General features: G+C 43.1%; 1 protein-coding gene across 1 annotated transcript in view; it reads left to right on the top strand.

The window, feature by feature from the left end:
• The first annotated feature begins 697 nt into the window (after positions 1-697).
• The window catches only part of LOC108874724 (syntaxin-binding protein 4-like), a 40,365-nt gene continuing 13,629 nt past the window's right edge, over positions 698-27,433 (top strand). Inside the window, 23 exon segments of the mRNA XM_051066295.1 lie at positions 698-797; positions 890-911; positions 6,586-6,659; positions 6,821-6,916; positions 7,027-7,096; positions 7,226-7,300; positions 11,621-11,706; positions 12,381-12,534; positions 13,347-13,479; positions 14,538-14,644; positions 14,975-15,014; positions 15,016-15,107; positions 15,109-15,202; positions 16,059-16,140; positions 16,913-16,992; positions 17,413-17,451; positions 17,453-17,510; positions 18,118-18,242; positions 19,360-19,449; positions 19,563-19,628; positions 25,005-25,184; positions 26,350-26,466; positions 26,775-26,824. Of these exon segments, the coding sequence (XP_050922252.1) occupies positions 788-797; positions 890-911; positions 6,586-6,659; positions 6,821-6,916; positions 7,027-7,096; positions 7,226-7,300; positions 11,621-11,706; positions 12,381-12,534; positions 13,347-13,479; positions 14,538-14,644; positions 14,975-15,014; positions 15,016-15,107; positions 15,109-15,202; positions 16,059-16,140; positions 16,913-16,992; positions 17,413-17,451; positions 17,453-17,510; positions 18,118-18,242; positions 19,360-19,449; positions 19,563-19,628; positions 25,005-25,184; positions 26,350-26,466; positions 26,775-26,824 (1,940 nt within the window). The 5' untranslated portion in view covers positions 698-787.

Below are 27,433 nucleotides of genomic sequence, written 5' to 3'. Positions count from 1 at the left end.
AAACAGTTCAACAACAACTAATTTAAAATATGATACATTCTTACATAATTGATCATTATACACCCCAAATTACACAAAACTGTACTTAAGTAAAGTGCTTGAGGAAATGTACTCAGTTATTTTCCACCACTGAACACAGTATGTAGACAGTTACACAGAAAACTCTGCCTGAGTCTAAACCCTATCTCTCAGCTGTGCTTAGCTCTGAGCCTCGTCTGTGGATGAACCAACGATGAAACGACACACAGCTGCTCATCAAACGTTCAGCAGAACAGAACACTGTGTGTTAAAGGCTGTATCTCTGTACTGATGTAAATCTACTCAAATTAAAGCAGGGACTTGGTGCTTTATTTATATATAATGGGTACAGATAATGGATGGATGGTTATGTACTGGGGGCTCTGGGAGATGTAAACAGGAAGTCGTTAGCTGTTTTAAGATATGGACCCTGTGAATTGATGAGGTGTCAGCAGAGGGCGCTGCTGCTCAGCTACACTTACATTAAGATTAAAAAACATAGATGTGAGATGTGAATTGCGCTGCAGTGTTGTGCTATTCATACCCCGTCCCATGGTATCTGTTCGGCCCTGATACAGATCCTCACCACTGGGTCTCTAACTACTGAAGCTGACACAGCTCTCCCTCTCCTCCTCTTTCCCTGCCTTTCTTTCCATCTGTCTTTTTAATCCCACAAACATTTTCCAGTGATGAGTCATCCTCTGCTGTGTTCTCAGACAAATAAAATGTAAATGTCCCTCTGTGCACTGAGCTGAACTGTCTGGTTGTGATGTTTACAGGTGACTTATCTTCACTAAAACGCAAAGAGGCGACAGAATGAGGCGTTTAAGCTCCTTCCAGTGTTTTTAACTGTAAAACTCTAATCTTTCAGCTGGAGAAAGGACGCGTCTTCAGTGAGTGCACTTCTTTGCTTTAAAGTTTCATCCTCTGCAGTGTGTGTGTGTGTGTGTGTGTGTGTGTGTGTGTGTGTGAGAGAGAGAGAGACGGACGGGTATCAGCATGGATTAGTGAGTAAAGGTAAGCGTGTGTCTCTCCCTGTCGAGGCGGATTTCCGTCCCTCTCCTCCTCCTCCTCTCTCTCCGGTCACACACACCGACCTGGTTTGAACCGCCGCCGCCGCCGTCTCTTCTCATCCCGTCTCCCCCTCTGAACCACCCGCTGCTGCCGCTGCTGTCTCATGGCGGCTCGTGTTTGTGTGTGAGAGTGTGTGTGTGAATTGTTTTGGTGTTGGACAGTCGTGCGATGCCATTACTCCCTCAGGACGCTGAGAGATTCGATGGGCTGTCTCTACTCTACTGGTAAGCTCATTCCCCTCCACTCCTCCCCTCCTTCCTACCTTCCTTCTTTCTTTCTTTCGTTCTTTTTGAAAAGAGGGAAACTTGTCTCCTAACGTGGTTTACAGCTTTTGTTTTTCTCTTCGCTGACTGCTGCAGTAGTTCATGTGGGTCACAGACTTCAGAGGTCAAACAGGTTTACAGCCTGTTTACCGGCAGATGTCTCGGAGGTTAAGTCCACGTGCTCGCACGCTGTTCTGGGTCATGTATGTAAGAGATGGTTTAAAGGACCGTACCAACATTTTCAACACCAACAAAACATTTGCACCATTTCAGATCCAGTGCAGCTCCGGTTTCTGTCCATTTTGGAGACTTTCTGTTTTTCTTCATTAGATGACTCCTACATTTATATTTAGTTACTGGCTGTTTGACAGTCAACATGAAATCAATAGGACAAAAATGTTAACTTTTCACAAACTTGTGAAAATGTGAATGTTTCACCTCACACAGTTAATGCTGAAACATTTAGTCGTTCTCTGGTTTCAGGTGAGGAGTTGTTGCTCGTGTCATTTTAATTTGAACTAGCAGTGCGGACCTTTTGTCTCCCCCTTCTGGCCGTGACAGTTTTTACACAAACACAGACGACGCGTCCATAATGCCGCCAATCGCTTTCTTTTTTCAGTCCGTCAGTCTTTCCTCCATCACCATTGCCTTTTTAAAAATCTGGAGCATCAGAAACTTTCCTTTGACGCTTCTTGAACATTTCCGTCATGCTCGTAGCCGCTGTCTCCGTCACTACGCTTGCTCCACGTCAGCTCTAGCAAACCAATAATTGGTGGTTGACGTAAAAAGCAACGCTAACAGTGCAGCAGCGCGGGAATGTCGCCACAGACACCAGATTTAAAACCTTATAAGGCAACATACAGAGACACTGACCTGGATTATATGGTACCTTCACTGTTGATCAATCTGCTGTTTAATTTCTTGATAAACAGATTGTCTTGTCTAAATGTTCATCACAATTTCAGAAAGTCTTCAAATGTCTCGTTTTATCCAACCTACAAACCAAAGTATATCTAATATTTATATATTTACATGCAAATAATCACAATGGAAACCAAAAATTTTTATTATTTTTTCTCAAAACTATCAGTCACTTATCAAAATAGTAGTTTAAAGCTTTAAATAAACCATCTTTACTGCCAATCCAATAAAACAAGTCATTTGAAGAAGTAAACCTGGACTGTCAGAAACTGCGACAGGAATTTTTGTTGAACAATCAACCACTAATTTGAGAAAATAACCATTGGATACATCATTTTAAAAAGTAGTTAAAGTAACTAAGTACATTTGTTAGTTCAGTACTTCAGTACAACTTTGAGATACTTGTATTTCTCCCAAAATGGAGGTTTTCACCTCAGATACCATGGCAACATTAAAGTGGATACACCGACTAAGTTTTGCTTATATACTGAGCACATGTGCATTTTGTAGCATGTGATCTATACAGTGACTGTGCAGATTCGACATGAACAAGCTTTAGCTGTGAGCCACACCTGAATCAGCTCATTGACGATTGATCTTTTCTGATCTGATCGCAGAGTGATCCCGTTTAACCCGAAGCCGGGGCAGCTTCTGTTTACCGCACAGCGTCCTGTGACGGGTAATAACCTGTCAGCATATGGATCTGTCTGCATCACTCATCTCTGTGGAAACATCTGCTGTGCTTTACCGCAGGGAGTCTCCTCTCTTTTATTTTCCTTCCCTGTTTCATTTTTATGACACTTGAACATACGGGAGGAGACAGCAAACACACAGGAGGAAGATTAAATATGTAAATACCCAACCCAAACGCTGTTCACTGTCTCCTAACAAAGACACATTTTAAAGTGAAATTACAGACAGCAAGTGACAGTTTGGTGGAAACCTCAGAACACAACCTCATCATTAACAGTTAGGTGGAGTAAAGACCTTAAAAAACCTGCACATTAAGCTAAACATTTTACTTTCTGGACACACAAGGCCACTGAACCATCTGCATTCCCTGATGAAGACAGTGAGATGCAGGTAAAAGCTCCAGGTAACTTAAACTAATTGTGTTTATATAAACATATAAAGTGTATCTGTCTGTCTGTCTGTCTGTCTGTCTGTATGAAGGCAGCTCATATACAAAGCTCAGGACTCTAAAACTGAAACTGAAACACAAACAAGACAAAGAAAAACCGAGTACATGGGTGGACTGAAAATGTCTCTCCTGCCGGGCTGCTGACAGTGTTGTCAGTCAGTGTTAACTCACCATAACTTTGGTAGTTTCCACTTTAGCCATGCGTTCCTGTGTCAGAGCATCAGCTCTGTCTAAATAATGAAGTGTTTATTTGATTCACATCCACATCATGATTTTTGGGACTCATCACTTCAGTCTGTGTAATAAGCTGTATTTATGTGTCATTTAGAGCCTTTTAATGGAAAACAAAGCACAGAAAGCAGTGGGCGGTGGTTCACTCTGTCCTGGTGGCTCTGTGGTGGTGTTACTGTGTGTTCCCCCTGGCAGCCGGCCCATGTCTGATGGTAATCACTTGCAGCAGGTAATGCCGATTACCAGGTATTAAGTGATCAGTTTAATTGCTCCCTCGTGTCCCAACAGTTGGGTTCGCTGTTGTCATCTGTTCGTGAGGCTGAGGGAGCTGCTGCTGCTGTCGGGTTGTTCATGTGGAAAGATCTGTTTGTTTTGGTTATGGTACGACAGGGAATCAAATCACAAAGGACACTGAGGAATTTGAATCAGGCTGAAGCCAGTTACTTTATTGGACTTCAAACCAAGTCAAGTTAATCAGTCTTAATGGGTCCACTCAGTCCCTAGACCTGAGACCTGTGTTGGGCTGGTTCTAAGTTATATTCAGACTGATCAGGTCTGGTAGGGTTTTATTGCTGCACAGGCTGATACTATAAAGCTGAACCTGAGATTCTGAGATGTCCTAAAATGGTCCACATACAGATGATAACTCCTTTTCATTTTAAATAAAATAATCACCCCCAGAGCAAACTTCATACTTTTTGCAAGGAATAGCAAAGTTGTGTCTCCACGTTTTTTGTCTAGTCAACAGTTTTGTTGTCTGTCGTTCAGATTAGATTGGGGTAATGAGCATTACAGCTTTAAAGTGCTTAAACATGTAAAGCTGCACTTAACAAGATTTTTATGTCAGGAAACAACTTATCACAGATTTTCTGTACTTATTATATCAAAGGGTTGAATCCAGCTCAAAGCTCAAAGCATGTTTGGAGCATTTTGTCTGGATCCTATAATGTTTCATATTTACTCTCTGAACTGAGGCACAGTATTTGACTTTTTTGATGTCCACTGTGCATATTTTACAGGGTTGTTATAAACAATGTAGATAATAAAATGGTAATGAATTGAAAGGTTGAGGTTTGTGATCTCTTAAGGTCTCAGTATGTTAGGACTTTCCTGAATGTCATTTCTGAGGTTTTGAAGCATCAGCGAGAATTGAACAGTTTGCAGCTTTATTAGCCTGCAGGTCACACTAACATTGACACTTTATCAGTTGCAGATGGTTCAGCTGTTATTGACAATTCTCAGTTGCTTTGCCAGTTTCCTTCATCATATCTGAAACTTGACTTCTTGGAGTTTGTCTTCTCTTCTCTAATTTGGACATTATTCCAGACATGTGACTCTTGTTTCATGGGTTCTTTGGAATTTTTGTTGAAATGTATTTCTAATTAAAAAAAAAACCAAAATGAAGCCTTCGAATGCAGAGTGGAACATCGATTACCATGGCAGTGGTCGAGGTTGTAGTTGCTAATTTGTACAATGTGGCGTTCAACCATGTCTAAAGGCAGAGGTGTTTATAGCTGCTGTGAACAGTCAGACTAACCCATCGTACAGAGGGATGAAATGTGATAGGACGTACGTGGATAATAGTCAGTGTTCTGATTTGATCCAGAAAGCTGCAGCCTCAGTTCACTGGATGTCTTGGCTTAACCGTTTGTCAGTTTTGTCATGATATATGTTCACAATATACCTGGTTGGTGGCTGTGTTAAGATGGATAATGTTATTATTTCAAAATAAGCCTCCAGGAGGATCAGAGCGACCTTCACTTCACCTTAAAATCTTCATTCCCAGACTTCACTGTATATTATCCCTTACATAACACACAGTATATGTAACCTGGTTTCGTGGCAGCAGTGCTGCCTCACAGCTTCCCTCTGAATGATAATGAAAAAGAATGTCAAATTTCAGTCAGATTTCAAATCTCAAATAGTGGAAAGTCTCCACAGAGAAGATCGTAAAACATCTTCGCATTAAACCAAACACGTCTGCAGTATGTCTAGTAATATGTTTATCATGCCTGTGTGTATATCAGTAAAGCTTCAAAAGGCAAGTTCTGGAAATCTGGAAATGTTCCGACAGACCTCTACCTACATCCATTGCTGTCTCCGCTAATGCAGGAATCAGGGGCTTGCCACGCCTTCCAGCAGCTAATAACAGCCTGAAGCCTCAGTGTGAGAGAAGTAGCAGACCAGAATTGAGTCCACATATTGATTGTTGTGGGAGCAGCTGTGAGCTCCCACACCTGACTTCTCTGGTTGGAAGGGACCCTTAAAAGTTTCCTGTAGTTAGCTGTGTTACCACTTGTTTTCCAGCATCATTTATAGTTGAATCAGATTTTAATAAACGCACCAAAAGCCTCTTGGTCCGGCCCTGTGAAGTCATTCAGCTGCTATCTCACACAAACACAAACGTTGACACACACACATTCACACGTAAGCAGCCGAGACAACCTCTGTTCGCAGCGACTCTGCTCTGTCGTCGAGCTGAGCCTTGGGAGCGGACCAGCAGACAGCAGGATCATGTTAACCACATCTAAGGAATCTCTTCAGCTTTAATCTGAACCTTCTCATCCACAAATCTCTCTGCACACACACACACTGGGTTCGACTCAGACTGTAGAGGACGTAATAATTTCTTTGTAATGTTCCTTTGACTGTTTTTAATCATTTTTTGTGTCTGTTGGAGCTTCCTAACGCCCAGGTCACAATATGGTTCAAATGCTGTGCCATTTAAGAAGCGACAGATTTTATTGGTTTGGATGTGGCTTGCTGGAGGAGGGAGTGAGGGAGGCAGGATGGATTGAGGGAGACAATGACAAAATCCTGTGATGATTTGATTATTTTGCGCAGCAGAGCACAGAGGAGAGAGAGAGCGAGAGGGGCTTTGGATGAGGCAGGATGTTGATATGTTTTTGAATCTGATGTGTTTTTGCTTGTTGCCAGGATGATCATGGGCCCACACGGCATCAACCGAGCTGTACAGAGGCTGGAGTTCTGTGACTGCAAGAAGGGACTGGGTGAGCTTCTTCCTCCTCTGACCTCTCTGACCTCTGATTCATTGTCACTGTCTAACCTTTCTCTAAACTGCAGCTCAGTGTGTGAAAATGTAGCAGTGGACAGCAGACCGTTTGGTTTTTTTCATGTTTCCTAACCTGAGCTCATCTGCGCGTGCTCACAGGTGTGAAAATAATCGGAGGTTACCGAGAGCTGACAGGAGAAGAGTTTGGTATCTACATCAAGCGGGTGATAGCCGGTGGTTTGGCAGCGCTGGACGGTCGGTAGTTTTTTGGTATTTTGTTCTGCACAGGGTTAAAGACTCCAATAGTTATTATTATCCTCCCTAACCTGTCTGTCTCTCTGTCTGATTGTCACTCTCTGTTCCAGGTCGGCTTAAGTCAGGTGACCTGATTTTGGATGTCAATAACATCAGTCTGATGGGGGTGACCAATGAGAGGTGAGTTCGACTGTGTGTGATGTGTCAACAGTAATTTAAGGTAAGAAGTGTTGTGATTTGTTCATTTTTTTCACATTTGATCAGAGGTCACGTGACAGCTGGTTACATCTCTGTCCTGTGTCCTGACAGGGCGGTGGAGATCTTGAGGACAGCCTCGCTCTCTAATCACATGTCCCTGCTAATCGCCAGAGATGAAGAATCCAGGTAAAGAAAAGTATCACTATCACTGTGAAATAATCATTTATTAATTAATCATTTATTTTTGTCCATAAAACATTTTGTCTTTCTGGGGGTTCTGCTTAACTCAGCATTTTTACAGCAGATCAAAAAGAATTATCCTTATTTGCATGCTGTGTTGTGTTGTTGTCTTTGTGCTGATGTGTATGTTTAACTAAGGTGAATCGAGGACACGCCTTGTTGTCTGGCGGTCACTATCTGTATTTTGATGAATCTAAAATTAGTCCTGATACAGTAAGAACATTAAGGTGTTTGAGGGAAAGCTGCTCAGTCAAAATACCAGTCAGCCTCATTCATTCATATCCATCACATTCAGTGGTGTTTTTAGGTGGACAAAGATACTGATAACAACAACTTTGTAACTTTGCAGTTTGACATGATGCACTGTTTCACATTTTCCACACACTGTAATCCAGGTGATCTCAGGTCAGTTTGTGTCGCTGTGTTTGCTCTGCAGAGAGCAGTTTACCTTGTGGTCTTTAGACTCCTGGTGCTGTCAAGTCTGCTGATTCTGAGATACTGAACAGATACTAACACACTTCTTTGACATGACAGCAGTCAGCCATGTTTTCCTGGAGAACCACTCCACCTTAAATCGGATTATTTTTAACAGAGGTTTGGTTAGCAATAATATCCAGTGGCTGGTGGCACAGACTTTCTGACTGTCCGTGTGTGTTGCTGTTTTCATTCACAAAACTCTTCCATCAGACTTTGAGCTTCAGCTGTTGACCAATGACAAATAACAGCAGCAGACAGAACTTTATCCAGATTTATATTAGTCTGTAAGTTGCTTTGTACCACTAAAACCATACTTTTTTTTGCCCCTAATCACTTGTTGTCTCTTATCACGTCTATCGAAACACCAACTTTTCCACCACAGCAAGGCATTGTTCTCTTGATTTTTGAGTTTCTCTGTGGGAAAAAACTTAGAGATTGTGAGGTTCTTTGTAAAGATGGAATCTCCTTTTATTTCCAGTGAGATGCTTCCCTGACACCAACTGACGTTTTTACAGAGGAGGAACATGTGACCTAAAGCTTTGACTGTCCTGTAGAAATGAAGTGCGTCAGTAGTGTGATCTGTCCTTGCTGTAAACTCTGAAGCGAATGTGTGCTGCTGACAGGCAGCCAGAAGGAGGCAAACCGACCTGGCACTCTGCTGTCCCCTGTGCTTTTCTACATCAGCCTGCCGAAGTCGACACAAACATGGCTTGACACAATAGGGACGCTCCGCTGTCTATCCATGGGGTCTCTGCTCGGGGGAGAGCGAGCTCCAGCTGATCACAGATGCAAAGCAGCACAGAGATCAGCAGAAATAACAGCAGGCAGGCTCTGTTTCCAGGCTGCAGCTTTCATCTCTGATTTGAGGTTGTGACTCAGGTTCAGGAAGTCTGTGTCCCAATCGTCAAATGGAACTAGTCCTTTCATTTATTCATATTCTGACCTGTGACTGATCACTCGCTGGTTAATACCCTGCCACCAAATGACACAAAATACATGATGCACAATATTGGTCAGTAAATCCCCCACTCCTGATGTTTGAAGCTTTTACGTGTCTTAAAAAAGGCGGTTGCTAACGAGTGTCTAAATGAGACTACAGAGGTTGTCGGGGACGTTAACATGAAAACCCATCTACTCACCAGTCCACCTTTACAGCCTCGTTGTGTTTCTACTCACGCTCTTTCAAACTCTCACTAACTTTCTAAGAAGAAAGGCTTTTGTAGAAGAGCTCAGAGCTAAATGAAATGACCAGTTGGAAGCTTAGTGGTGGAGACGTTGACGTCATGTGACCGTGGTGTAGTTGGTTTATAGCCTAACATTAGCTTCTTACTTCAAACATCAGAACAGTGGTGTTCATCTGTGAAGATGATCTGATGAACTAAACCTGGAAGAATCAGAAACTTTAGTTGGTCAAAACCCAATGAAAAAATCCTGGTTTGGTGAACTGAGATAAACACCTGTACATGTGTGATCTCTGTTTGTTTGTTCATTACATCATTAATAATTTAAGAAAGATAAATGATTATGATTTTGTCTCAGAGGAGGTGGAGGTGCGAGGTGATTTAGTGAAGGACAGAAGGTGATATGAGGTGTAGCCTGGTAAAAATAAAAGCTTTCAGCGGTTGATAGGAAGTGACCGTGTTGTTGTGACTGCAGAGGAAAGGTCATCCCACCCCTGGCAGAGAGAGAAGTCTTTCATTTTTATTATTACGCAACCAAACCAGCAGTGAGCGCTTGCGTGTGTGTTTGTAAAAGCAGCTTTGTGGCAACACGTCAGATACTCACCTCAATGCTCGACCTCGATTGTTGCAGTGATTTGTTTCACACTTAAAACAAATTATGATTATTATCTGCAGCTGGCTCCCTGAGCGGTACAGCAGGTCACGGCAAGGACACCATGATGCAATCATGCAGCAGGGATTTCACTCCGCTGTCCTCACAGGTTCAGTGGATAAAAAACAGAAAAACAAATGTGGGACCTAAGCTTATTGATGGAGTTTGGTGAGTTCAGGAGACTGAATTGGATCGAGGCTAGAAGATTATTTTTAAGCTGTTGTCCAGACATAAAAAGTCAGGGAGTTTGGTGAATTCTCTGGGGTAATTCAGGGACAGTCAGTTATAAATGGATCCCTGTTCAGGAGTGTGTAGAAATAACTGTTTAAATTCACTGGTGTCTTTTCATTAAAAGTTTTGTCTGTTTGATAAAAACAAAACATTAAGAATAAGTGGCGTGATCTTTCCTCTGGTGACGTCTGAGAAAAGCAGTCACTCTTTATTCATCCAGCAGTTTAGTTTTCTGGTGTGTGACAAACATAACAGCCTCACAGAGACGCTCAGGTGGCTGCAAGGTTGAGTTTGAATGCGGTCAGTTGAGTCCAAGTTGAGTTACAAGTTCAGGACTCGAATCAGACTCCTGGAGTCCTGGACTGGAGTACTACAGCACTGGATATGGGATATGTAATTTGCATAAATTCAAAATTGGGCTGAAGAATTTATTGAATTTTAAACATAATTACGACTTGAACCAATACGATTAGCAAATCACACAGGCTGTGATTATTTTTCCAGCTCCTGACTGACCCAGTGGTTAATCAGGTCTCATCATTGTCTCTGTGTGACAGACAGTCATGCTCACCAATCAGAAGTGGCCCAAGTCAAAGGGACTGTGTAAACACCCACTAACAAAAAAGTGTGAAAGGAAGCTGACGTTAGCTTACGTTAGCCTGCTATGTTAAGTGCAAGAAAAGCTCCTACAAGCAACGTCGACCCCACATGCCCGAAAGTCTGAAAAAAAGATCCGCTTTTTTTCAGTCAGTTAAAGTAATACTCGTTACATGTATATAGTGAATAATGAAGCTGAAGCTAACTGAAGCTTAACTTTCAAAAATTATATTGCAAATCAAATTGCAATATCTGTCAGAAAAATGGTTCAGCCCTAATTCAAAAGACGTCCTAAAGAAACCAATATTAAATATATTATCTCTATTTATTAAATGATGTGTAGCCAAGAAAACTGTGTCGCCATGTGTCGTCCTACCTGATACACCAGAAAGTGAAAAGGAGTTAAACCTTTGATATATATGTGAAGCTAATCAATATAAAATGAGTGACCACATCCCATAATAACACAGGAAAATTCATTTTTTTTGTTCCGTTCTTGTTTTTCTACCGTTATTTTGACCAGTCAGTCGCAGTCATTCTCCTGGTCTACAGGTGTAGAAACATTATTTGTGTCTCAGCAGGGAAAGCTCTGAACCATTTTCTTTGGAGGTGAGTTCAGTACAATATAAAATCATGTTTTGATCTCAGTGATGTTCTTTCTGTTGCTGATGTTGCATTACATTGGACAGGTGCAAAGGTCAGACAGGTGATCAGAGTCTGAGACCTCTGATCTCTGCACAGTTTGTCTCAATGGCCGTCCAGATCCTGTTTAAAAGGCATTAACAGCCAATCCAATCAAACCCTGAAGGTCTAAGTGAACAGTGACCTCAGGATTTTTTTTTTCCTCTGTGTCCATGTGAGGGAGACAAACACTCACAGATCTGCCTGCTCTCCTCAGCACAAACACCACCCTGGAAAAACAGCCCTGCTCTCAGATTTATGGATTCTCATGTTTTCAGATCAAGAATAAAATTAAGTAAACAATGGAATACAGGGAGTTTACAGTTTTTCATTTGTCTAATTTTGAATGTAAAATATGATTGTCCAGAGTTACTCCAGTTTACTCTCTCTCGCTCTCTCTCTGTGTGTGTGTGTGTGTGTGTGTGTGTGTGTTTGTTTGTTCCTCAGGAGGGAGTTTGCTGAGCTGATGGAGAAATATGGCTCCAATAACATCACAGCCTCAGGACGAATCTCTCCTACTCAACTCTCCACAGGTAAAATTTACTGTGCCACAGGTGTGAGGACACCTGTTGACCTGGGACATTCACTGCCCCTCGCCCTAACCTGATTCTGACCATGACCCTTAAGCAGCAACAATGTACCCAGCTATCCCGAACAGCTGCTGCGATGTTGTCCACATCAAAGTCCGTCCACTAAAGTTCTTGTTTTTACCACTGACAGACTCAGATTGTTATTCTCAGTTCTCTCAGTTATTCTCTTCTCACTTTCTAAAAAAAATATTTTCATTACAAAGACCAAAAAAACCCCACTGCAAATGTTTTCTGCATAAATGAAAACTTTTAAAAAAAATCTCACTCTCCTTAAAATTCCCAGACTTTCCAAACATTTCTGCCCTTCCAACACAAACTGTTGTGAATATGTTTAATTTCCTCAGATCTGAGTCCAGCACCTCCTGATTCTACTTTTAATGCCACAGTGATAAATCCTTCTGGTCACTAATATAATCACACTGAACTGATTGAACCTGTGTTCTCATTGTTCTCTAACATCACTATCCTCGTCCCATCCTTCCCCACTCACCCTCCTCCTCCCTTTACCTCCCTCCCACTCTCTTTCTATTTCTCTCTCCCTCTTTCTTCTCTCTCTCTCCCACCTCTTCCTGCTCACCTCTCTTCTTTCTTCTTCTCTTTCTCTTGTCTCTGTTCAGGGAAGCTGACAGACACAGCCTCCTCTTCCTCCTCCTCCAGATCGGAGAGCCCCCAGCTCCTCAGTCCTAAAGAGGGGGTCACCGCCTACACCCACGCCCCCCCTTATGCTGCCAACCCCCCCTACACCGTGCACACGCCTACGCACGCCTTCAGGTAAGAATCAGGTGGCGGCAGATCTCCTCTCAGTCAATGTGGATTCACAAGCGAGGCCTGCACTGCATTTAATTATCTTTTACCATGAGGTCATAAATGCATCATTTAAATGCAAATGTTAAATATACATATTCATGAATTTATTATATTTATGATTCTTACATCTACAAATGCAGGCAGAGCAAACCTCAGTTATCAGCTCAAGAAAGGCAAAATCCTGATTCAGTTTCAGCGCCGACAGGAAAAGTGAAGACAGAATATCGTCGTATGGATTTATGTATTAAAAGTGTTGATTGAACTGCTCTGTTATAATACGTGACTCTCTCCTATAAAGCTTCATGTTAGACTAAAAAAATAACTTTAAAACTGCAAACAACAACATGAGTAAACTACACTCCTGGATACTTTTGCATTCGTCCAAAAACACAACAAAAGGACATTGAAATAAAAGTGAAAGTTACTCAAATCATACAATACAATCATGCATCTGCACATGCAGTGTAGTGTCATTTGTCATATATGATATTCAGCAGTTGATAAATACAGTAGGTTCTACTTTTTCGTTACGTAAACTGTTAACTTGTGATTTTGCAGGATGGGAACACCAGCAATGACTAAAAATAGTGAAAAGCATCTTCAGCATTTTCACAGAGGAGTGTAGGAAGACCAGAGAGGAAGAGGAGGAGGATGGGGGGGGGGGGTCTGAAGATGATGTGGTGGTGGGATTGTCAGCAGGCAGCAGCAGCGTGGCTTTGTGGTTTTTAATCACGCTTAGTGTCGACCCGACTCTCTCTCTCTCTCTCTCTTCTCAGTGACAGTGTCATTCAGTTGATATGCGTTGCCAAGGGAACAGGCCTGGGGATCGTCATCAAGGGGGGAGCCAATCGTGCCGAAGGACCAATGGTGTTCATTCAGGAAATAGTGCCTGGAGGAGACTGCCAGAAGGTCAGGGTCTGTGATTCTCTGTTGATTCCAACCCAGGACCTTTGCAGGTTGATTATTTATCATTTTATGTCATGGAAACAACAATTAACAAAGTGAAACTGGTCTTAAAACCATTCAGAATAGAAACCACTGCCACAGCAAAGTGGAGGTCAGGATTAAAACCAAACAACAAAAGCCTCATGACAGTGGTTAGACTTAACTCAGGCATGACGTGTAGATAACAACTGCTTTAAACATCCAGACTTTATACAACACCATAACAATAACACACAACACACGGAGGTGTTTTTGTGTGATTAAAAAGTTCAACTCATTGATGACTTCGGAAAGAGCACCTGACAAATCCATCTCAGTACATGGTCCGTGGTTCGTCGTAGCTCCTGGTCTTTTTCAGTATATCATGAAACTGTAGATTCAGTTTTCCATATTTCTAATAACTCAATGTACATAAAAAACTCAAGAGCAGCTACTAAACAGACCCTGTGATGATACTGTTTTTTAAACTGCTGGTTCCAGGTTCAAGAACGGACTTCTAGTCTCTTTTAAGTCGACACTGATAAGAAGTTCTTGAAGAAGTTTATGTTACTGCCAGAAGTCACTCTTCAGTAGAAATACCCACAAGTGGGAAACATTTAACATTTGTTTTGGATTTTGTTGAAAAATGAATTTGTGGTGTTCCTCAGGGCTCCATCCTCGGTCCCTTCTAGTTTCTGTCTACATGCTTCCACAACAGAATGTCTTCTTTAAACACTAAACTTACCACCACTGTTACATGACTTGCATTATTTAACATTTAATCTGCCATTTGAGATGTAGTGAAAGTGATCCTCCACTTAACAGAAATAAAATCAATTTCTCATCCAATGTTTGTATCTGTTCCACAGACCTCTCATGATTTCATCATGTTCACATTGTTGTAACTCCACATGCTTTGAATTAAAGCAAAATCCAAAATCCAAGGTGTTCTGATATGTGAAATTGAAAGTGTTTTCCTGCTGCTCCATTTTGCCCTTTGAACACCAGGGTGTGAATGTTTCTGTGTGTTTGTGCTGTTTCAGGACGGCAGGCTGCAGGTCGGGGACCAGCTGGTGTCCATTAACAAAGAGTCCCTGATCGGAGTGACGTATGAGGAGGCTCGCAGCATCCTGACACGCACAAAACTCAGGTCCAACACACCTGGCACCTGGGGACTTTTTCAAGGACATCAGTTATTCAAAAGACAACATCTTGCACAAGAAAACAAGAACAGAAGAGTTTAGCCCCAAAATAAGATACCACTAGGATAAATGTGACGATAGCTTTAATATGTGTGTTGCAAGTTGTAACTTTCCCCGCTAGTAAGGGACTAATAAAGGATTATCTTATCTTAGTTCTAAGTCATTCCTGATTATTTTCTAGCAGTTTACTAATTCAGGTTGCATGAATCCAGCATGAGGTTCTTGGCTAGTAAAGCTCTACATTGATCACATAAAAAAATGCTACTTGTTTGTTTTAGACCGGACCCCACGGTGGAAATTGCCTTCATCAGGCGGAGGATCGTCTTCCAGCTCCAGCAGCGGACCTCACAGCCCCATCTCCCTCCAGGGGCCCGGAGGTGGAGGTGGACCCCAGGCGAGGGCACCTGTCCTTCGGTGCCGCGCCTCCTCAGTCGGGCATGGTCACCAAGATCACCTCCAGCCCAAACCCTGCCAGTGAAACCCTGCCAGCGGTCAACGTCAGCCAGGTTCAATTCAATTCAATTCAGTTTTATTTATATAGCGCCATATCACAACAAAAGTCATCTCAAGGCACTTTTCATATAGAGCAGGTCTAGACCGTACTCTTTAAAATAGGTATTTACAGAGAGAGACCCAACAGATCCACCATGAGCAAGCAGCCAGGTGTGAGATTCAACACACACGCTTTAGACTGGGTCATGCTGGTTGGGATTAACTTTCACCTGGAATAAAACCTGTAGTAGTTTAGCATGTTAGCATGCTAACATTAGCTGATTAGCAGTAAACACAAAGTCCAGCTGAGGCTGATGGGAACGTTGTTAGTTCTGCTGGTATTTCATCATAAACCAAAGTGTTTGACATATTAAAATGTTGGCCTGATGATGGCGCAGTTCACAGTTCATCCTGAGGGGAACATGAGCATCTGAACCACATTTCATGGCAGTCCATCCAGTAGGTGAAGAGATATTTCACTCCAGACCACAAATATCAAACTCATGTTGGTGCTTTACTAAAAGTCAGGATCACCAAAATTAGTAGAAATCATCCTCTGAAGACTATGAATTAGAGTCTGTTCAAGAGTTCGTGAAACATCCATGTAACAGATAATGAGCCATCGTTAGAACCATGATGCTAACATGGCTAAAAAACCCACCAAGACCACAAAGGTCTTGTGTTGTACAAGCACCTTCTGTAATGTGTAACATCAGACCAGGAGTGATGATGATGATGATGATCAGTCGTCACTCTCACTGAACTGAGGTCAGGACACACACACACACACACATACCCACACACACACACACACACACGAGAACATGCTCTTATCAAACCATCATGAATATGTTGTGTTAATATTTGCAGGTGCGAGTGTCTCCAGCCAGAAACGAGCCAACACGTGTCTCCTCTCCACCGGAGAGTGACAGCATCCCAGATACAAACCCTGGTAGGTTTCTATAATCATATTTACGTCTATGGAGTATGTGTGTTTGCATGTATGTAAAGATTGTAAATGCAGATTTATATACAAACATGTAGTGTAACAACAATAGTAAATGACAGACAGGCAGCAGTTCTAATGGAGACGGGTGAGGGAGGAGGCTGAGTGGGAGACAGATGGCGTGTGGTTGGCTGCCCATCCGCGGAGGAAGTGAGGCGGGCAGGTGGTCTGGCTTACAATTGGCTGAGGAGGTGTGGAGCATCATCCCATCTCTGTGTGTGTGAAAGGAATCCTGAGATCTTTCTCCACGTGTGTTTCTGTGGACTGTTGTGTTTGACATCTAAAACATTATACACAACTATAGACTGACGTGGTTCCATCCATTGAGGGCAGGAGATGGAAGTGTTCAGAGCAAAGGGAACCAGTAAACCAGTTTGTAGGACTGTGTAATATTTAAACAAAGTCTGGGATTCATAAAGTCATCGTGGGAAGGGGAAGAGGGTCACAACTGCAAAGGAGTTCTTGTAAACGATAAAGTCTTATTGACAGGATCAGGAACTCCCAAGTCAAAAACTTGCCTTATATCACTACCAGACCACATTGACAAAAACAGTAATTATAGCTCGATCTGTTCGTTAGTTGTGTTACTGTGTGGTATTTTTACTTCAGAAAAGTATCTGAATACTTCTTCCACCACTGAAAGTCACACAACACCACAAACAAGCCAACAGATCGAGGTGACCTTATTGTTGTTTGCTGTCTTTCTCTTTGTCTCCAGAACCTTCCAGCAGTCAGCCTCCTCAGAGGAAATGCTCCCTCAGCACCAGCTGTCGCCTCAAACTGGAGAGGTTGGAGCAGGTACGTGCTTGTTTTTGTGATTTATTCAAATTTTTTTGTCACACGAACAAAGAGCCAAAGTCCTGCCCCACAGCCAGGTTAGCTTCTGTCACACTTTACACCACCTGTTCGTTCTGCTGTTTTCCCTCCAGTCTCTTCCTCTTTTTCATTTTGTCTTCAAGGCAAATTCACATCTTTCCACTGACTCTATATTTATTCATGGCAGCTCTAAAACTCACCATGAAAATGTGAAACTTCCTCTAGGAGTTTTCTATCCACAACAAACAAACTGAGTTTAATGCAGGTTCTGAAAATCAGGAGATACAGGGTTTTCATTTTAGAGCAACATGCATGTGGTTGTTTGTCAGTGTTTGTTTCAGGGGCGTCACCACTGAGTGTGTATTGATCTGTGTGTGTGTGTGTGTGTGTGTGTGTGTCCAGGCTCTAGATCTGATTGGTCTGAAGCCCACAGAAGCTCAGCAGGCAGTCGCTCAGGTCCAGACTACGAGCTGATCCAGCTGGAACCGTGGCCTTCACAGGTAGGACAGCAAAAGACTTACTGTATTTCAAAATTCTCCAAAGTGTTCTCATGGTTGTTCAGCTGTGGAGCTGTTACTGATTGAATTTGGCTGGGCTGTTCATTTAATTGTGGGAAGCCAAAATTGTGATGGAGATTAATATTTGATTAATAGAGAGCTGCAGGAACAAGTCTGAAACCAGGAAGTCAGTTAGCTTGTTAGCACTTCCTGTTCCCTCGTCCCAGAGTCAGTGTGTTTCTGGTTAAATGTCTGAAATAAGGTCTGTGGTTTTAACACAAGCTCAAGACATTTTCAGGTTTTATTCTCCGACATAAAATGGGTCAGTAAATCCCCCACTCCTGATGTTTGAAGCTTTTATGTGTCTTAAAAAAGGCGGTTGCTAACGAGTGTCTAAATGAGACTACAGAGGTTGTCAGGGACGTTAACATGAAAACCCATCTACTCACCAGTCCACCTTTACAGCCTCGTTGTGTTTCTACTCACGCTCTTTCAAACTATCACTAACTTTCTATTCTATTTCTATTTCTCCATCAAATTTGACTTTAAATGCCTTGTTTTCTAAGTGAGGATCTGCATTGTGTGACAAACACTGTGTCTGTGTTTCTAGATTTTGAGAGCCTGATCAGGGAGCTGTTCAAGCCTCAGCTGGAGGAGCTGGCCGTCACTCAGCCGGGGTCGAGGTTCACTTCCGATGACCTGTCCAGTTTGTTGGAGTCACCCACCAACCAGCGGGTAGGAGCACACTGCAACATGGCCGCGGGCTGATAAACCTCAGCAGACTGTAGATACACATAGATCATATATGCATTGATACGGCATACTTTCCATTCAGTTCCTGAAAATAACTCTTCAGTGGTGGAACACGAACCTGCTGAGTGCAGGTTACACATGCACGAATGCACATGTTGTTTCCCAGTGGTGAAGTGCTTTAATGGGTGAGGCTGGGTGTATTGATCCTGATGATCTGATCCCCATTTATCTGCAGAGACTGTGGACAGACCACACAGACCGACTGTCTCCAGATATCACGCTGAAAGAGAATCATAAGCCTTTTTAATCAGATTCAAGATTCAGAAAAAAACGGATTCAGTAATTAGAACTGTATGTAGAGTATGTCCATGCAACAGGTGGTTAGAGACGACACCATGAGCCTCATCAGATCCCTGTCATCGTCGTGTTGGGTGATCAGCTGGTTTCATGTGCTAGTACGCTGGTCCTGACCGCTGAGCCGCCGCCCAGAGTCGTATTGACGTGGACGCTCCCGACTTTGATCTGTTGACGCTTGGTTGGAGGGGGGGGCGTGTTAACTGTCCTTTCAACAGGGTGCAAAGATTTCCTGCATGCTGTGGTCACACAGTGTCAGAGCAATAATCAATCACAGCCTGAGAGCAGCGAACTGCAGAATATACTGAAAACATAACATCATGTTTATGCTCCACAACCCCTAATATCTGCTGAGTGTCTACAGCCTGATCTGATTCCTCTGAGTCATAGAGCTCCTTTCTTTCTAAATGTTTTCATTCAGACCCACACACCGTCCTTCTGCCCCACATACTCACTACAGCACCAAATGTGGATTAATCCACAGCTGAAAATAGTCCCCAACTAATGCACAGTTTCCTCCTGTTTATCTTTAATGTTTTCATTTGTCTGCACCAAAACCAGAGGCCTGTACTACGAAGACACAAAGGATGTAATTTAACAGTCTAATGAACAAATAATACAGCAGGAAACATCAATAATTAAAAAAAATTAAAGGAGTAAATAAATAAATGCTACATTATTAAAGTGAAGTAAATAAGATGAGGAGAAAGGCCAGTGTAATACAGTCTTCCTGTTTTGTCTTCAGCCATCACTGTCAGACTCAGAGGACCTGGAGGAGATGGAGAGGCTGAGGAAGGAGCACATTGAGGCTCTGAGGGAGATCAAGAGGCTGCAGGTAAACACATGATGCACACACACACACACACACACACACACACATACACAGGTCTGCTTGACTTGACCATCACCTGTTTCCTGATGACGTGTCTGTTGATTTTTTTTCTTCAGGAGCAGCTGGTCGAGTCTCAGAGAGTTCACCATCAGATGGAGGATGAGCTCAGTAAAGTCAAACAGGTGAGTGAGGACATGGAACCTCTTGGTGGGGGTGGGGGGTCTCCATGGATCTGGCGTGTTGCTGGATCAGACTGGGATCTAGGGATTTTGGAGGCCAGGTGTCGCGTTCCTTGAGTTTTCTGTTCGGCTCATTCACTGAAAAAATGTTCAGAAAAGTCGAACTGCAAAAGATTTTTGAAAATGTTCAGAAAATGTAAAAGTCCAGGTGATCACAACTCAGTTTTTTTCTTCTGTTAATTTACTTTAAGTTGAGGTTATTCTAATTTTTTCACCCATTTGAAATTTTATAAAACAAGGAAGAAGGAAGTGTCTGAAGTACATCCTGTCTTCTTCATGGTTTGCATTGTCTTAATTTTAAGTTTTACTTTAAATGCTGAAGATTGACGTTTCTAAGACCAAACAGCTCCTAACTGTTATTTATGCTAAAGAATATCAGTAGTAGTTTTTACAGTGTTTGATCACTGACTGTCTTACGTTGTCCTCAGTGGTGACGGACATGTAACACAACACCTGGACTAATTTCAGTTTTTTATATTGGTTAAATCTTAAACAAGATGTGTCAAAGATTTTCTGGCTGACTCTCAACTCTGCAGAAAAAAAGAGTACAACATTTAAATCTCTGCTGAAGAACAGAACACCTTCTTAAGAACCAACGTGGAGTTTACAACAACAACATTGAAAAAGTGTGATTCATGTGCGTCTGTTGTGAGTCTGTAGCTCCTCTGTTGTGTTTCTATAGTTGGTTTTATCTGGTGGGAGTGTGTGTGTGGGCTTCTGAAGGGGTGCTTCTTTTAAAATAGATCAGCAGGTCGAGCCCTGCACACACACACACACACACACACACACACACACACTTTAACCTGCAGTTTTTACGTTGAAGGGCTTCAAACCAAACTCACTCTGAGCTCAGCTCTATTCCCGTCATCGTGTGTGTGTGTGTGTGTGTGTGTGTGTGTGTGTGTGTGTGGGAGGTTGAGGTGGACTCACACAGAGGCAGGCTCATACAGTGGGAGGAGTGTAAGGCCACTATCGAGTCTTTTTTCGGGCTGTAAAACAGTTTCCTCCTCCCTGTGTTTATTTGTTGTGATTCATAGCTGAAGGGTCTCAGCCTCTCTAGCTCCCACTCTCCTGCCTCTTAACTTTTATTCCGTTGCATAAACCGATCGATATCCTACATTTAGACGCAGCTAACAGAGGTACTGCAAAAACAAAAGACTGCGCCAGGACATTTCCCATCTGTGATTCAGGCCTGAGGAGCAGGAGTGGAGAGGATTCAGAGCTGTGGATTCAGGCTTTTATTTTGATTTCATATATTTCCTGCTCTTACTGTCACGTCCTGCAGGCAGCAGCAGCAGCAGCAAGAGTTGAAGTCTTTGATACACCTATCCTCTGTTTCCTCTGCAACATTTGTACAAACAACTTTAATGAACTGTTTTAAAATTCCTCAATGGGTTAGGATTAAGTTTTCTCTAATCTGGATAGGTGACCTCCTCAGGTCTGTAAATAATATTTAAATGAAATGATACGGGAAGAAAACTCCTTAGTTGACAACTAAACCTACGGACAAATTTACAAATGAACTCATTTCAGTTTTTCTGTTCTCTGGTTAAATAAGACACTTTGGACCATGAGATTAACAAAAGTTAGAGACAAATAAAACTGCAGAAGCTGAACAGGAACAGTGACTTTTAACCACTCAAAACCAGCCAGGCTGCCGACACATCACGACACAGATTACAGCTCCCTGACTGTTGGGTTCGACGCTCTCTGTGGTGTTGAGTGTTCTTCAGTCTCTGCATATTTAATGAGTGTGTGCAGACGAGTTAAGCCGACAACCTTTAATCTTCTGAGAGGGATTTCTACAGGCTGCCGGGCTACAGTTGCTCCAGGTAAAGTCTCACGGCCAATAATTCAGCAGCTGAAGATCGACTTTGAAATCTGTGGCTCTGGAGTGTTGGAGAGGGCGAGTAAAGGTATAAAGAGTAAAGACTCCAGTATGTAGCTCACTTTAGGCTCCTTAGTACCAACTGAGCATCGTTTAAACACCACAGTCCACCTGAGTGTTGTTACTGCTCCTCCTCCATGGCTGCTTCCAGCAGGATAACGCTCCACGTCACAAAGCTCAAAGCATCTCAAACTGGTTTCTTTAACATGACAGTGAGTTCACTGTACTCAAACGGCCTCCACGGTCACCAGATCTCAGTCCAGTAGATCTGCATGTTTGGGATGTGGTGGAACAGGAGATTCACATCATGGATGTGCAGCTGTGTGATTCTATCATGGACTAAAATGTCTGAGGACTGTTTCCAGCTCCTTGTTGAATGTATGCCACCAAGAAGGGGTCCAACCCTGTACTAACAAGGCGTACCTAATGAAGTGGACAGTGTAACTTTACTTGATGTTGACTGTGATGAGCAGTTTTGCTGTTTTCCAGCTGAAAAGAGGACGGTCTCCAACTCTCATTCTCATTATTATAAATTAAAGTGAGTACAAGTCAACTCTTTAACAGAGTTCTTGCTTGTCTGTAAGACTTTTTGATTTCTGCACAGTCAGGGTACAGCTGTTTTCAGAAAGACCTCTGATGCTTTTAGTCAGAAGCAGCTGAGGCCTCATACGCGCTGCTGAATAACCTAAAGTGCATTTAATATTCCTTCCTCTGAGGGTGGTATTTTACCACAGCCATCGTGGCTTTCAGTGAAATCAGTTGCTTAGAGATGGAGACACTGCATTATTGTTACATAACGACCAAATAAAGCATGAAGCTGCCATAAATGACAACATGATTGTCATTCCTCAGTGAGATCATGAGCAGAAAGAGCTTTGGTTCAGACTGTTGGGTCATGCAGCTCGTACATAGCCGGGCCTTTTTTCCTTCCATTAAGTCATCTCTTTTTCTGCAGAGCTGGAGGGTGAGAGGAGAGGAGAGGCTGGTTGACATGCTCCCTCGTTAGAGCTGGAGGTCAGGCTTCAAGACAGTCCCCCCCCCCCCCCCCAAGGCCACAGCTGGAGGGAAGAAAGCTCACGCTGGGATCCATTAGTTACCCAACCACCAGACCCTGGCCACACACACACTCTGGTCTTACTATAGTATACCCGCTGACGTAATGCACCCCCTTAAAGGTGTTATGTGTAAGTTTTTGCTGTTGCTGTGTAGCTAACATTAGCATTAGAAGCTATTTACTCACCAGTCTAGAGGAAACGCTGTTTCTGCATCAAACTTCCTTTATTCGCTAAGAGCAACAGCAACGTTCAACCCAACATGCTCACACACACAAACACACTTTTCTTTTTTCCTGTTATAGTGATTTGCAGAATTTTAGAACTGCATGTAGACCTGCTGAGAAAAGTAAAGGTGACAGATGGACGGATTTCACTGTGTGTGTGTGTGTGTGTCCTGTTAGCTCTCAGTACATATGACAGCACCACAGGAGGAGAGTCCAGGCTGCCAGCATCCCTCCTGTCTGCTTCCCTCTCTGCGTTGTCGTCTTCTCTGTGTTTCTAAAAGCAGCATAAACAATACAAACCACCTCCACCAGAGCTGAACAATCCTCTCAATCTGCTACTTTACAGAAGATATTTGGACACAGTAGTCGACAGTCTAACTGTAATCTACTGTCAAGAGAACAATCTCACCACAGGGTCTACTTAGAACTTTCTGTTGTATTCTATGGTCATCATCAGCAGATGGCGTTTCGCAGCTGTCGTGGTCATTTTCCTCGTAGACAGTGTTGCTGACTGAAAGCTGAAGAACCTCTGTGACTTGACATGAACATAAACAAGCTTGTGAGGGAGAAGTTAACTACAAATCCCAAAGTGCATTTGGGCAAGAAACATCAAGATACAGAACTCTGTTGTGTTGTGATGTGTGACGCTAATTGTCAGTGGACAATAATGAGTCCTGACGTCAGGACTCTGAGCAGACCTGTCAGGTTCTTCCACAGCAAACTGGGAAAATCATCTCTTTATGCACAAAGACACTGATGTGGAAACAGCAGAGACAAAGTGTTGTGTCTAAAATATTGGAAATAAGGATCCTAAGTAACAGGACTAAGTAGTGTCTCAGAGTCTTCAGTGGTGTAATAGTGCCGAGTCATTCTCCTTCAGCGTTTCCTCCTGGGTTCATGTTGCCTGAGGCACCGAGACAAAATTCACGACTCACTCTGTTTGTAAAGCCTGATTATCTTTTGCTGCCTCTGAGGATCACTTTACTGTCTGGTGAGAGCAGCTCGGCAGGAGCTCCAGTGTTTATTTCAGGGCTGGAGGATTAGAGTTACTGGCTGCCAGTGTGCCAACAGTACTGGGAGTGGTTGCTTCCCAGTCAAGAGGGGTTACAGCGTCTTAATTGTTGTGGGTGTCTGTTTCACCGCCCTGAGAGTTATGTAACGTCCACACTGAAGGCTGGTTTTCCCTCCTGGCCTCAAACACACTGACTATATATGAACTGGAGCTCTGTGGAAACCAGATGGACCGACCAAACATTTCCTTAAACACAGTTATCTGGAGTCTATACTGATTAAAATTCATATCAGGAACAAAATTAGCTGATGATGAAATGAAAATAAATGTTAGTCACAGCCCTGACAGAAGATTTAAAGTACAAAGATACAGTTGTGATGGCTGTGAGTATGTGGGTCATTACTCTGACACACTGTGGTCTGCAGAGGTGAAAACAACAATAACCTGAGCACAAGGACTCATGACTTGCACATAACCTTTTTACTGAGGATGGTGGTAAAGATCCAAACATTTCCAAAGATGTTGTTGGATGGATTGTGATTGGATTTGTTTCATAACTTTACTAATCCTCTGACCTTTCATCAGGTCGACACTTCAGTCTGATACTTTAGTTTATGACCAAATACCTGCAGAACTAATGACGTTCCCATCAGACTCAGCTTCACTTTGTTTATCGCTAATTAGCAATTGTTAACATGCTAACACACTAAACTAAGATGGTGAACATGGTGAACAGTTTTCACTGTGCGGGATCAACAGGATGAAACATATCACTGAGTCGTGTTTTGGTTTCCCAGTAGATGCGACTTTCCCAGTGTTGGTAACCTTATCAAAGATAGAAATATGCTGAGAGGTGGCAGGTCTTGGTGAGTCCTGCTGACTCAGTCAAATGTCCCTGAGGCCGAAGCAGAGAGCTTCATCACACTAACTCACCCTGACGTCAAGAATTCAAAATCACGACTCCTGCACCTGGAAAGATTTATGAGGGTATAGAAGCTTTGAGGCGGCCCTGAAGACATCACAGAGGCCCTGCTGAGTAATCTCTTCACTTGTTGAGTCCTGATGATGAATCCTTCTTCTTCTTTTCCTCCTCTGTCTGTCTCCCTCACTTCCTCTCCTTCCTCTGCGACCTCCCGGCAGGAAGTAAAACTCGGAGCCGAGGAGAGTCGGGCTCTGAGGACTCGGATCCAGCTGGCTGAGGCAGCCCAGAAGCAGGCGAGGGGGATGGAGATGGACTACGAGGAGGTGATCCACCTGCTGGAGGCCGAGATCGCCGAGCTGAAGGCCCAGAGAGTGGAGCAGCCAGCACCGACCAATAAGGTGATGGACGTGATTGTCTGGTAGATGCAGTCAGATCCACGGCCGGAACCAAGGCTGACATGCTCCCTCTTGTGGTCAGGAAAAACGTATTCGTAAAAAATAATGTGAATCATGCACATTTGTGTAAATACAGTTAAAAGGAGGAGGCAAGGTGACTGTTTATAAAGAGAGACGACATAATGAAGCTACAATATCTTGACCACCTCTTCTTCCACAGCAAAAAGACACATTGAGACAGGTTCAATGACTCTGCGCTCTGGTTTGGTCTCCACCAACTCTTCAGCTGCTACATGTTCCACTTCCTTCACCAGTTAGTCTCTAAAGGCCTGTTCAGGTTACATAACACTGATGTCTCTTGAAGTTATGTTTTGTTGTCATTCAAACTTTTTATGAGAGATTTTTATGATAATGTAGCTCTGATCGAACGTGACAGGATTTTTACAGAAAGCACTCCAGTACAAGAGGGAGTGCAGAGAAACAGAGAGAATCTTCCCCTCTAATGCAAAGTCATTTTTCCTCCACAGGCAGATATTTTTTTGTCTGACACAAGCAAATTTCTCTAGTTTAGATTTTTTGCAGTGCCCGTCTCTGTTATCTCCCTCATGATTTCTCAGCATCCCCTTCTGACTCCATCAGCTCCTCTCCCCCTCCTCCATCACCAGCAGTGAATCTGGGTCAGTCTTATTCAGTGACAGCACTGCTTCCTCTCTGACGTCGCCGCTCTCCAACAGGTTATTTTTATAGAAATCTGGCTAGCAACCTGCGGGTCAGCAGCGAGAGGCTCGTGGGGGGCGGCTGTCGATGGCGAGCAGACGAGCTGAGTCGACTCTGCAGGAACGAGATTTTCTGAATCTGTAGAAAGAAAAGAGTCTCACTCTGCTGCACTGTAAATAAATCACGAGACGCCTCTTTCCCCCAGACTAATCCTGATTTCTGTCCCAGTAACAATGGTGTCATCATTCCACAGCCATTACACTGTGCTGTCAACATTGACTTCATCACCATAGGTTTAAAACGTTGTCTGTTGTCGCTTTAGCTATAAAACACATGCAGTTATGTGACTCTCAAACCACAGAGACAGGAACCACTCATCACTGGTTGTGCACCGGTGAAGAGGGTTGTCTACTAACAGAGTAAAATGTCCTTGTTCTTTTTCTGTCGGCAGGAGGAGATGGACGAGCTGAAGAAGAGAGTGGCCGTCCTGGAGTGTCAGCTACGGAAGAGCGAAGCGGCCAAAAAGGGCTTTGAGATGTCGACAGGAAAACTGCTGAGTTTTGTTGAGGTAAACTGGTAACTTTACTCTGTAGAGCTCTTCTGTTTCCAGTAATCACATCAGTGATTCACATTGTTCCTTCGCCATGAACCTTTTTTTTGCCTGAAAATATAGAAAATGTGAACTTAAAGAGCCAATTTTACCTTCAGTTGAAGAGACACTTTTCCTGAGAGGGCGCCTCCTGCATGATTCTGGATTGTGTAATGATTGTTGGTGCAGCTGGATTCCACTTTTCTCAAAACAATCAAAGAAAAACAGTAGAGAGACGTGACAATAAAGAAACTTCAGTCGAGTTTTATTTCTGTCTGTCTCTGCAGAACGTTCAGGAGTTCCTGCTTGAAAGCCACGGACCAACGAAGAGCTACAGGTAGAGAGAGAGAAAGTGTGTGTGTTCAATTGACAGCCTGCTGTTCATTAGCAACACAGTGGCTATGTTAATGAGTCAGATTGGTGAATATGAGCTGCTAAACTGGTTGCCGTTAGCAACGACCAGCTCTGTATCTCACGTTATATTATGTATGTGAATGTGTGTGTGTGTGTGTGTGTGTGTGTCTGTGTGTGTGTCTTTATCTGAGTGTAATTTATACTTTACATACAGAGTACCTCACACTTCTCTCGTCCGTGTAGCAGCATAATGTTTGTCATCTTCCATCTCTGTGTCAGTGTGTGTGTGTGTGGGGTGGGGGGGGTCTGCACCGAGTCCTTTTCAGTCTTCACTTTGGGTTTTCAAACTCGCAACCTCAAACCTTCCAGGCAGTCATCTGACACCATGAGCTCTGTGGTCAGACATTCGACCCTTTCTCTCCAGAGCCTTTGAGAGTTTACTCTCTGTGCTTGATTTCACCTCACAGTGGTCGAACCCACAACCTCAAACAGTCCTCTAACCCTGAGCTATAACACCAGCAGCGCTTACTCTCCTTCATAAAGTCTTCATGTCTTTTCTCTGGGAAGTTTCCTGAGGATGAAATGGTTCTGA

The sequence above is a fragment of the Lates calcarifer genome, linkage group LG23 (genome assembly GCF_001640805.2).
Source record: "Lates calcarifer isolate ASB-BC8 linkage group LG23, TLL_Latcal_v3, whole genome shotgun sequence".
Lineage (NCBI taxonomy): Eukaryota > Metazoa > Chordata > Actinopteri > Centropomidae > Lates > Lates calcarifer.
This window is presented reverse-complemented; position numbering and strand designations above follow the sequence as displayed.